Raw genomic sequence first — 12669 nt, 5'->3', positions numbered from 1 at the left:
TCACTTCTTGTCTAGGATGATATTACCCTCCTCATCTTTGATTCGCACTCGTCCTGTGGAGTACTTGGTTTCTTGTCTGCCATTGCAGTACACAGTTTTTACAGTGCCATCTGGGTACTCCCGCCTCTTGAATTGCGCAGTGTGAACCTCCTTTTGGCCATTACTGAATACCACTATTTTATCTCCATTCCTGAAAGAAATAGCAATGTATGAAATAATGAGAAGACACAATCTGTTATTAACCCATCTCACTGAGCTGTCTAATGTGACACAATGAAAGTGGAAAATGATGTCAAGTGGCAACTTTCTTGGGTTATAATTCAGAATCACAGAATGGCAAGGGTTGGAAGGAACCTTGGGAGATCATCTAGTCCAACCCTCCTGCAAAAGCAGGTTCACCTAGAGCAGGTTGCAATCCACCTCAGAATTTACATGGGATGTCATTAGAGATCTGATCTCACAGTAAGATTTCAATACAAAGATATTTCAGTACCTAGTATAATACCTAATGGATGGTGGGATCAGCGTTTTACATGACTTCTTCATGCAGGGATCTTAAGGCATTTTGCAAGCAGGAAACGTATTTTACAACAGGATCCTCCCTAAGCCCAGAAGAGGCATGTGTAAGAAAGTCCTATTGTTATTTTTCCTTATTTGACATGGAGGAATAGAGAGATAATACACAAAGTGCCTTGCCCAAGATCAGAAGGCGAGCCAAAAAGCTAGGAATAGAGCTCAGGAGTCCTCATCCTGTGTCCTTTAGTACGTACATTTTGTTAACACAGACAACCAGTGATCTCCCAGCAATCCTGTCTGGTGTAATGTTACATGGAAATAGATGAGGAATATTTCACAGTCAGTTTGCCAGCGATAAATGGTCATCTATCATGCAAGGTGGAAGTGACCAATTTTCAGTGCCTCATTGTAGCAAAACCCTCATTATCTTACAAATCCTTTCCCTTTTCATCTAGAAATTTCCCAGCCATGCAGAGTCCAAACACAGTTTTAAATGTCAGTGTCATTGTACCTGTGCCCAGTGCCTGGTTCCTGTCATTAACACGAGACTTACTTTTCTACTTTTACTACTGTACCATCTGGGAAAAAAGTTTCCTTGAATCCATCACTATAGAGGCATTTCACTGTGTGATCTGGGAACACAATTTCTTGTGTGCCATCAGGATAATGTTTTTCTGTGGAAAAATGATGTCAAAAGTCTCTAGTATTCTTTCACATGGCTTTACACAGGGCTAGATCAGATTTTTTTTTTTGGACATTGTAGTAAGGATGGAAATTATATCCAGCATACTGCTAAAGAAATTAAAGAATCAAATAATCAGATAATCAAAATTAGAAGAGTTGCTTTTGCACCCTATTACTGTCTTTGCTTTGTAGAAGGAAACTAAGCAGTAAAGTGATGGAACATACTGGAAGTCAAATGCAAAGACAATACAAATTGAGAAGAAAAAACCCAACCTGCTGGAGTCAGAATCAATGACATTTTCATAATAGAACCTTCCTGCACATGTAGTTCCCATTTATGAGCTTTTGCATACCTATCTGATTATTAGGGAACTGCAGCACCTCCAGGCCATCTGGATAAGCAGTGTGGGTTGTCTGTGCATCTGCATAATAATAAATCTGGAAGGAGAGTGAATTGTTTGCAGCATGTTCACAATATTTGCATAAGCAGATTCAACCATAATAACATGCTTAAAAATAAGGCATCTTAAAGTCATTTCAAAGTCATTTTCTGTATCTGCTATCCATAAAAATAGCTATGTTTGCATTTCTGTTCCTTCCTCTCATTCAGCGCCCTCCTCATGGCTCTGTCTAAATGTTGCTACCTTCATCTCTGTAACATACAAAACAACAGTGCACACGTTAAAGTCATCTTCCTGTCTCTTTGCTGTGGCTCCCATCCATGCACTATTAATTTAAAAGTTCCATGGCTGCCAAGGCCTTACTTATTTCCACTCTAACTCACATTATTATTAGCTATTTCTATTTACAGAATGTCAAGAGTGAAGAACCCCTTGTGCTACCTACCCTACAAACGTATAAAAACCAGTCCAAGCTTCAGATGGCTGCCCCTGTCCTTTGCCTTCTGTCAGTCTCCTTTAACTGTTACCTTCATCTCTTTCCACTTTTGTCCTTGTAGATGAAGCAGTCTCACCACTCAGGGTTGTTAAAGCAACACCCTTCCTCATCAATTTCTCCAAGAACTGATAGATCGAGATAAATGATAGGACCTTGTTGGAAAAGCAGTTAATCATTTAATTTTACTTAAAGAAAAAAAAAAATGTTACACACCACTCTCTGATCTGGCATGATCTTCTTTACATCTCCATTGAAAAAGCTAATCGTAGTCATCCTTTTATCAGCACTGATCTCTTTTTTAGTACCGTTGCGGAAAGTGATGATTCGACGTCCATCAGTAAGCACCTCTTCTACCTTCAAACACATAGATCATCTGATGTAAATGAAGTTAAAGGAAATGAGTAACATTGCACTGCCTTCCAATTACTTCCAATTAAGATGGAGCTTGAAGTAAATCACGCTATGCCTTTGTGTTTCAAAAGCTATCTCTGCAGCACAGGTACGTTATTTTTTGCCTCATTTATCATAGAATCATAGAATCATTTAGGTTGGAAAAAACCTTTAAGATAATGAAGTCCAACCATTAACCTAACACTGCCAAGTCCACCACTAAACCATGTCCCTAAATGCCACATCCACATGTCTTTTAAATAACTCCAGGATTGTCCAGATCATTGATAAAGATATTAAACAGAACTGGCGCCGATACTGAGCCCTGGGGAACACCACTTGTGACCGGCCGCCAACTGGATTTAATTCCATTCACCATGTGTGTAAGAGACTAAAAGTAATTTTCACAAAATGAACTCACTTCTAGCACCCAGTCCAAGTTCCCACCCCACCACCTTGTTTTTCTGTTAAGCAAGGTAAAGCACACAGCCCTGTGGCATTAGGAAAGCCATTCAGGTTTTTTCTTGACCAGCTACAGTGAGTTACTGTCTGTACTAATTTCATATATGCTGGTATATATTTCACATAAGTCACTCAGGAGACCCTGGTTCTGGATTGTGCAATCCAGAATGATGGAACTTGATGTATTAAGACTGCTGACATATGTTAACAACCCTTTTATTTCAAGAAACATAAGCCTGGACATTCAGTACTACAGAATTAAATGTGGCTACATGCGGAGATCTACAAAATTGCTGAAGACTTCTTCACGACAGGGGTCAATAACGTCATCAGCGTGCTCTTCTACAAACAATACATTGGTCAAAGAAGACTTCATACCTAGCATAGCCTCTAGTTAATCAATTTTCCTGAAATTACTATGCATCTGGTTCTGCTCAGCATGTATCAAATCCCATAATAGAACTCATTTGGTGAAGTCCAGCGAAGAAGACAACCAGAAGGTGCAGAGGTGCACTATAGCTCTGCCATATGATTCCAGTTTTATCAGACTCTCCACAAAAAGAGATAAACCTCCCAACCAAAAAACCAAAAGGAATAAATATGCTTGGGGGAAGAGAAATGCGGTATTTCCCCAAACAGGCATTGTAATGATTACTGAGGGCAGGATTTTATTTTTTTAGAAATTATTGTATTTAAAAATTACTAGTTAGTAATGGAAAGATGTTCTTAACACCTACTTATGACAAAAGGCATTGCTACAGGAAGTTCCACATAGTTTAAATGAGTTAATATCTCTTTCTAAAGGGATCAAATGACCTCTCTCTAGTTGCACAAGAAAAGTCCAGCCCACCGCTCAATATTATGAATAAAATCCAGTAGTAAAAATGTCAGAGTGAACATTTTTCACAATTATTTTTCTTTTCAGTATCAAAATGACAGATATTATATTTTCTACTCCTACAAGAGGGAATTGTGATTGGTAGAAGATTTCACAGAGTCCATCTCAGCATTAGCTATAAAAGAATTGGCATCTCAAACCAGTATTCCCTGAACAAGTGTTATATTGCAAAAGCCATTTCTGTGACTGCTCACTGGAAGGTATCATTAATCAACGCCTGTATTGGCAGGGTGAGAAGAGATGCCTGGAAATTAACAGGCACAGAAACTGAATTACTGTCCTAACTTTATCTAGCCAAAACACTTACCCAGAATTGACAACTGTAATTGGGCATAGGTTACCCTCAGCCTCAAGGGAATGCTTTCACAGGATAAGCCTGCTTGGAGTAGTATAATCAAAAAGACGTCTGGGACTGAGTTCAGATCTGGCCCAGATGAGCGGCAGCACTGTTGGAAAGAGCGCTTGTCTATCAGCAGTGAAATAGCACCAGCTCACTTGGTCACCTTGCCGGCAACCTTTCCCAACAGCAATGCATCGAATTTCCAATGCATAGACTCATCTACGGAATCAGCCTGTCAAGATCGTTCCTGAGGTTCTGTGCTGGAAAGGTGACATGGCCACTCAGGACCGAATTACCCAGTTTGGTGGCAATGAGTACAAGGAAGCCAGCAAGAATTGCCTGCTCAACCCCTCCTGGAAATCTGGAAAAGGGGCAAAACCAGCTGCCATGCTGAGGTATGGGCCTCAGGACAAGAGGCAGCTGGAAGCAATCTTGAGATGGAACTGGGGAATCGCTGGGGATTTTGGCAGGTGGTTTGAGCAAACTGGACATCAAGCGCAACTCCACTGACACTACTCCAGGTGTACCCAGCTGTGTATAATGAAAGACCTCTCCCACAACTGGTGTTCAGCTGGCACAGCTCACTGCCATTAGATTCACTTCCAAGGAAAGAAAAGAAGGGCCTTTAATCTTGCACTACAAAACACCATCACCACCCCACTAGCACATTTTCATTTCTAATGGTAAGCATATCATTCCTCCCAGCCCACAAATGAGGTAGCTGAAACAAAAAGGACTTGCTGAGCAAATCATAGAGCAAGAGATAAGAAAATAATTCGGTTACTTGATGTCCAGCTTATCAGCTGTGCTTATTTCCTACGACTCATGGTGTGAACTTCACACTTCAGCTCTCCTTTAAGGAACAGACACTTAATTGAAGACATAATTGTCTCTGGCTACTTGAAGCAGTGGTTCCCATCTATACTGCAGTCCTACTGGTGATCTCTTCAAGTGTTTTTTTGCATCCTATTTTATCTCACCTTTCCATCACGATACTTTATTTTTTCCTGCACCTCTTCCTCACTTTTTCTTCTTTCTTGATGTAACACTGATCTTCTAGATAATATTGATTTTGGAGCCTATAGTATGAAAATGTCACAGTCAGTGTTATATAAACAGAAATGGTTTTAACATATTTTCATTAATTTTAATCAACTGTGCAAACCCCGTATTTGCTTTTACACACAGAGAGGAAAGCTGCCCTTCCTTCTGGTATTGCCTTGCATTTGTAATGAATTTTGTTCTTTTAGTCATAAGTAGAAATGTTGCACATTAACTCCAATGAATTTCAGTTTGCATAGCAAAAGATAGCATAGAGAAAGTCCAAAAATGAGGGGACAAGAGTGCATTCTGGCAAAACTACACTACAGGAAATGGAGAGAATAAACACAAGAACAAAGAACAGAACTATCTCTGAATACTGGGTTACTGATTTGCAAAGAAAGGTACCTGTGTTAGCTAGATCCACTCTTCTAAAACAAATGACATGGTTCTTAGCTGTAGATAATGCTAACTGTGTAACTAAGGGCTATTCAGGATGCGACACATCCAATTTACTGTTACAGTGAGTGCTCTTTTCACTGTCTGGCAGCACAAAGGAGCCTTAAGTTAATTGACATCGGGCACATAGCATCCAGAACAGTTACTAACTAATGTTGATTACAGTTTGGAGATGTGATGCATTTTGAATTGTGGGATCCAAAGGAAAAGGGAGTACTGCTCCCCACAGGGCAATGATACGCTCCAGTCAAAAGCTGTAAACATAGTGCTTGAAGCTGCCAGATCCATCCCTAAAGCTCTGTGTCTGTTGCATAGCATAGGAAATGGGAATGGAAGATTTTCTTTTTCTTGGTGTGTTTTATTTCAGTTCACAAATGGAAATAAGACAGTTGCTCATCATATAAGAGCCAGAACCATAAGTTGCTCAAACCTTTGCTTCAGCATCCAGAAAAGTAGGAGCACTGTCTGTAGGTACTTTGTTGTCATATGTAGTTATGCCACCTCTCCTGTTTGTGGTCACAAAAGCCACTTTATTCTGAGGTTTTAGTGATTTTGCTGTCTTTTTAAGATTAAGAGTCTCTTCTTCCTGAGACAAAATTTAAATGTTAACTAGCAACATAAATCTATCAATGTCCAACAGTTGTGCAGGAATATCTTGATAAAGAAATCTATTATAGTATTTGTAAACCATTGCAATATTGTTTTAAAGCGTGTACTTACCATGAATAGAGGCAAGAAAATAAAGCCAGGAGAGTGTTGTTCCCAGCTAAATGGGAGTTAGCATGCTGTATATGAAAACTAAGATCACACACTCACTGAATTATTTTATAGAGTTACATGGTGAAATACCTCTGTTTCTTCATTGTTCCTGCAGAGTGCAAAGCTGCAAGTGTTGTTGCTGTGGTTGTGTGAGAGGGGCATGTCTTCCGAGCTATCTGAAATGGGCAAAGACCCACCTATGAGAAAAAGCAAAGTAAAAATGGTTATTGAAAGCATATCAAAATTGCTGAATCACATTTCCATATCTATCTCAGAAGGTATTTAAAGATGCTAGCTCTGAGGTTCCTGTAACACATTGCTTCTTATACTGATAATGTTTGCTAAGAGAGAAGCGCAGACTACATCCATTCTCCACCTTCTGGGCTTCCTGGACAACAAACTCAATGAGTAAATCGCAGACAACAGCAGAATTTGTTCTCCCTCTCTTGTAAAATATAAATTTCATAATTCTTCTAAGAATCATAGGAGAGTCTTAGTTATATTGCTTGTGAGCCAAGAGCTGGGGACCAGTGTCTCCAAGTCATTTGCAGACCACTCCAAGCAGGCAGAAAGCTCCCACAAATCTTACCTTTTACATAGGAAGATGAGTTAGGGTCCTTAAAACCACTCAGATGCGAGACAGGTCCAGGTGATTTCCGATCATCTGTTCTTCTCCCACTAGGAGAGGGTTGACATACAACCTGAAGCAAAATGGAGAGGCCCTGACATACAGTCATGCTTCACTGTAACTTGGGAGCTATCAGTGACATGGACGGAGTGCGCTTCCCCTTCGTAGGAGTTTAGCTGCCTGTGCACACAACCAGCTCGCTGATATGGTGCAGGTGCCTAATCATGGTTCAGACTGTTGTGAAGAAAGAGATGTGGGTGAAAGAGCTGGAAGACGCCTGAGACAGGCCTCCCCCCTTGCTCCTTTTCTTGGGGGCTGCATTTCAGCTGTGGCTCTCACACGTGGTCCTTGTTGGGTTGCATCGCAGCCATGCCTGTGCCGGGCCATGCCCCTCATTGATCCAAACGCCAGCCCTAACCCATGGGCTGACTTCATGGTGTAACCGTAGACCTTGCCTCATCACTATAGGCTTTGAAGATTGGGATTCTGGCTTGACCCTGACTCCCAGCCCCAGCCTGCCCTTCTCCCTGTCTGGGGCAGTGGGATGGGCCCTGGCCTGCTGGAGCCCTGGGGAGCCCCCGATGCTCCCAGCCCCTGGCCCCCAGGGAGCCACTAGCCCATGTGATGCCCCAGTGCTCAGTGCATGTGATCACCTCTGAAATTTTTCTGAGGGGGGGTGGGGGCAGGTTTCAAAGCATTCACCCATGCTCTGGCCTGCAGGTGCCTGAATAGCTCAATGTAATAATGGTCTCTAAGATAAATTCTGGAAAAAACCCTGCATTACAGGGAAAGAAGACCAAGCAGCAGCTATGTGGGGATTATGATCCCAATCCAGCTTCTGAACAATACTGTAAGAAGAAAATAAAGGCAGTCTAAGTAGACCTTGCTACTGGCTTACTTTTTCTGGTTCAAAAGGCATCAGTCTTCCCTGATGAGGTGTTCTTCTGCCAGTCGGTGTTGTGCTTCTGCCAAGGGAGCAGTTGGATGGTTTGTTTTTGTGATGTTCCTTTGTCACTGATCTCAAAAAGCTTTGCACAGAGCTTTTTATTGCCTGAAAGGTTTGAATACATTTGTATTAAGTTGATATAAATATCTTCAAATAGCATTAAAAACCTTTCTACAACAGGTACATCATTAAGTGTTTAAAACTTTTAGGAAAATATTTTTGTATGTGGGCATATACACACACACACACTTTTATACATAATTCTCTTTTGGGGGTCTTATTTCGCTTCCCATCTTTCTCTCTACTTGGGCAATAACGCAAGTCAAGGGCAAGCGTAGGCACATAGTGTGAGGCCAACAGCTGCTCTCAGGCTCTCATCCCTCAGCCCAATCACCCTGCCAACAAAAGGAAAGATATCCCTCCCTGGGACACCACAAGTGACCTCACCCCAGTAAAATATATTGCCTGATAGTTCATTTTTACTTGCCAGATGTCCATCCTTTTTACATTTTGCCCTCATACCTCTCCATCAATCAAGGCTGATGCAAGCCTTATAGGACCCTAAGACAGATGTGAGCCACAGAAGTGAAATGAGGTGTAAACAGTTTAAAACAAACTATAACAGGTATTTAGAATGGCAAGATCACAGTTGCTGAAAAGCACTTCCCTGATTTTTCTTGGAAACGTTAGATCAGAGCGCAGAGGAAGCATACAATACTCCTGCATGACCACCATGAGATATATGGGATTTACACAATGACTGCCAGGGATTAGTAGCTGCAAAAAACCCATTACATTAGTATCACAGGAAAACTGAGGTTGTGCTCTTGCCTAATCAAAACTTTGAAGGTACTGAACCTAATGTAGAAATGCCTGGCAGTATGAGACAGAGGCATAGTCTCACTGCCCACATTGCTGAAGTTGTCCCAGAAGTGGCAAGGGATGATGTCTGTGTCTGTCAGAACTGACAGCAGAAGAATCTCTAAGGCATTGATCTGGTGAATGACTAGGAGTGAGCACATGATAGTCAGAAACAAAAAAAAAACATTCAAAAACCCCATGGAGATGGTACCAGGTACTCTGATTTTGAAATGTCTCGCACACTCGAGAGTGGCTGCTTGGGAAGGTGAATGTGTAAGCAGCCCATGGAATGAATATATTTGCCATCAACTTCATTTTCCCAAATCCATGAGCTATTGCTCAAGGGACATGGGACTAGCAAAGGACAAACATGGGAAGACCGCACAATTCCTTCTCTGACAACAGTCACTATGGTCATTTTTTGACAGCTTTAAAATTTTCTCCATTTGATCAATGAAACTTAGGGGATCTGTGGTTGTGGATAGTAATCTCTTATTATATTAATAAATGACATTACAATTTAATGGATGTGCTTACAAGGAAGGAGGCAAGAAATAAACCCTATTAAAACACCAGAAAGCTGTAAAATTTTAAAAGGCTAAATCTTTTCCTCCAAGCATAAAACAGTTCTGAGCAGGAGATAGGCAAGTGATTAGCCCTTTCAGACAAGGATGCAAAAAGGTACAGAAATTAATAGAATTAATTGTTAAAGGAATATGATTTCTATTTTAAATTTGGAGATGTTTTCTGTAGGCAGATTCTGTGAATATGCCTGGGTTCTCCAAATACAATCATGATTTCAAACACAAGCGAGTAGGCAAACTGTCAAAATATGCCTGGGACTTCAGCTTGAGACAAGTGGTGTAGTACTAAAGAACCTTAAAATTATTTTTGATGAGAGATACTATCTCAGAAATTTTTGATGAGAGATATTATCTCAGAAATTACAGACTGATAGAAGGAAAGAGCTCCTAAGCCATCATTTTATTGCTAAAGATCTCAAGACTGAAACTGCCAAGTGATTTAAGAGAACCTGAAAAGCCATTGGTGCAGTTTCATAGCAGTTCAAGCCAATCTCAGCCCTGATTGCTGGAGCCCCACTCTTCTTCCTCTGTCCCCAGTCACAGGTTTCCAGCCCCTCCAGCAACCACAGAGTGGGATTGACCTGGTTCAGTGAACAGAATCAGGCAAAAATGAACTGTTTTTTTCTGCCTGGTTAGTTTTGAGCCAGCTCACCATCATCAGAAAGTGCCAACAGGGCCACAGCACCTGAAATATTCATCAGCTTTAGCCAGGCACTAACACATAGCAGTATTTTTTTTTGCTGTGAAGTATTATAGAAAGAATGCTGTGATTAAAGCTTTAGAAGGACTACCTACATAAGACTTATAAATAGAAAATACTTTATGGCAAGAGTTTTAGCACAGAGTTGCCTAGAAAGCCTATTTTAGAAAAGGAGGCCTCGTAAGCTACCTAAAAGCCACCTTTGAAAAGGATGTTCAGAAGTCAACATTTACTCATACAATGCAATGGGTGATGGTATTTAAAGGACAGGTAGAGGAGGTGCTTAGGGACATGGTTTGGTGGTGGACAGGTGCAGTTGGACTTGATGATCTTAAAGGTCTTTTCCAACTAAATGATTCTATGATTCTATGCCTTAGCCAAGGGGCAGAGACCTGTATAGGCCTTAAAATGATAATGAGAAGAGGTACATGCTCATTCTTTTTAACTTAACTAGCAAGTTCATGAAGTAGGATGTATTGGACGGCAAAAGTGAAGGAGCAACATGAAGCCAGAGGTGTTTCCATGAACATGGTGAGGTTTGTTCACTATGTATCTAAAGAGCAACCAATTCAGCTGAGGGAGCCTCCATGCAGAACAGTGGTAGTAAAGGTACTCCAACTTGCTACATATACCATTGTGAAAGCTGCTGATTTAATTTTTTATGCATCACATAGATTACACATTTTTTAAATTATACACCAACATACCTATTTTTAAAGCAATAATGTCAGAGGAATCAAGACAGGCTTAGTGAGTTACATGTGGTCCCTCTTTTCATGCAGGTGGATGTCATTCTAAGAGATCATTTCAGAAATCATAGCAATCACTGTAACCCAGGCAACCACTGCCATTTAGCTCTCCACTTTTTAAGAGACCCAAGTACTCAGTATTTAGATTAATCACACATAATGAGGTTCTTAATAAAGATTCTCTCTATCCATCACTTTCATAAACAAAGTCATCAAATTATCTCAATGAATCTTTTTACTTTTCTTCATTGGAAACACATGGATTGCCAGTAAATGCAGACCCTGGATACAAAGGGGATGCAGGGTCAGAGGAAGAAATGACTCCCAACATGCACAAGGTAGATCAATGGTTTCCCATCTCCACTGAAAACAGAATAAAAACTAATCAGCTGATGAGCTGGTGACAACAAAAGCGATGGAGTTTAGTTATGAAGTAAAGATGCCAGCTCATTTTGGATCTTTCTCATGGGAGCTAGCAAAGCACAGATTAAATAACCATCAGTGACACTGATCCACCTCTTGGCAAAAGGAGGGACCAGGTGACCTCTCGAGGTTCTTCCCATCCTACAGATCTATGCTATCAGGCAGGCAGGGGAGAGCAGGAAGAGGTGTTGTTACTCAAGGTCCACCTAGACCAGAGAAACTTTAAAAATGTGATATTCTCCTTGATCCTCATGCTCAACAATAATACTTTAAGTTTTCTAACGAGCTTTTCCCTCCCAGATGTTAATACCTACAGACAGTGCTTTGTCATTCTGATACAAATCAAATTGTTCTGCAAATCTCTCATTTGTCAATTCCCATAAATAAATACCTCTTCTAACCTTCAAATATCACAGTTTGTGTCATGTAGAATTTACATTCCCACTAACAGATCAAAAAGCTGAGAAAAAGCAACAAATACTCACGGATAAAGCAGTGAAAATTCAAACGCTACTAAAGTCTGTCTACATATTCCCAGAACTCATACTTCCCTGCTTCAGAGTTAGTAAACGGTCAGGAAGAATATTCATAGGCAAAGAAATAAAGGTCATCAAAATTCCTTGCAAGATTAGACAGCAAAATCCATCTAATAAGATTGGAAGTAAGCACATTTGACCTTGGTTGAAACTTTTCAAACAAAAATGGCAACTCATTCCTGCCAAATGTATAATGTGATGCATTCAGAAATCAGCTTGGTTGGAGAGAATTCATGTTAATAAATATTAATAATTAATAAATATTAACCATTTTGGCCAACCTCTACATCTTTCAAGCCATATTCTGGAAGAATCACCAATGATAGGCAGTTTAAATGGACAATTATCTTGTCTCACTAAAGCACAGCTGGAAGTGGCCACTTCTTCACCAACTAGGTCATGCTACAGTACAAACAGAAATCATGATTAATAAAAGGCAAACAGAATATGCCTTTTTCAGAGATGTAGAACATCTTTTGGATTTGGGTTTTTTTCCATAAAATGATGTCTTCCAAAAATCTATGTCTTTAACCTGTACTGATCATTATTTGGACTTGCTCCCCAAATGTTTTTGTACATGTCCTCAAATTCTATTAGCTTTGTCAAATGTTGTTTTGTTTTGCTTTCTTGATTACAGCTGATGAAATTCATCAGTCCTAGCTAGGTTTAGATTAAATACCTTATGCAGGTATACACACGTCCCTGTGGCATGCATCTCTACTTCTGTTACTCAAGGTTATCCCATTCACTTTGATGTGTTCCCATGCACATTTCTCAATTCTGGACAGAAACAGTA

General features: G+C 40.3%; 1 protein-coding gene across 1 annotated transcript in view; it reads right to left on the bottom strand.

The window, feature by feature from the left end:
• LOC118451789 (centromere protein J-like) overlaps positions 1–12669 on the bottom strand; it is a 30998-nt gene continuing 18329 nt past the window's right edge. The window contains exons 10-18 of the mRNA XM_035889631.1: positions 7973–8125; positions 7036–7147; positions 6537–6643; positions 6118–6273; positions 5168–5266; positions 2311–2451; positions 1554–1638; positions 1070–1190; positions 1–190 (exon numbers count right to left, since the gene is read on the bottom strand). Of these exons, the coding sequence (XP_035745524.1) occupies positions 1–190; positions 1070–1190; positions 1554–1638; positions 2311–2451; positions 5168–5266; positions 6118–6273; positions 6537–6643; positions 7036–7147; positions 7973–8125 (1164 nt within the window). The remainder of the gene's footprint in view (positions 191–1069; positions 1191–1553; positions 1639–2310; positions 2452–5167; positions 5267–6117; positions 6274–6536; positions 6644–7035; positions 7148–7972; positions 8126–12669) is intronic.

The sequence above is a fragment of the Egretta garzetta genome, unplaced genomic scaffold (assembly GCF_000687185.1).
Source record: "Egretta garzetta isolate BGI_Z169 unplaced genomic scaffold, ASM68718v1 scaffold122, whole genome shotgun sequence".
Lineage (NCBI taxonomy): Eukaryota > Metazoa > Chordata > Aves > Pelecaniformes > Ardeidae > Egretta > Egretta garzetta.
The sequence above is the reverse complement of the archived record's forward strand: the minus strand, read 5'-3'. Positions and strand labels throughout refer to the sequence as shown.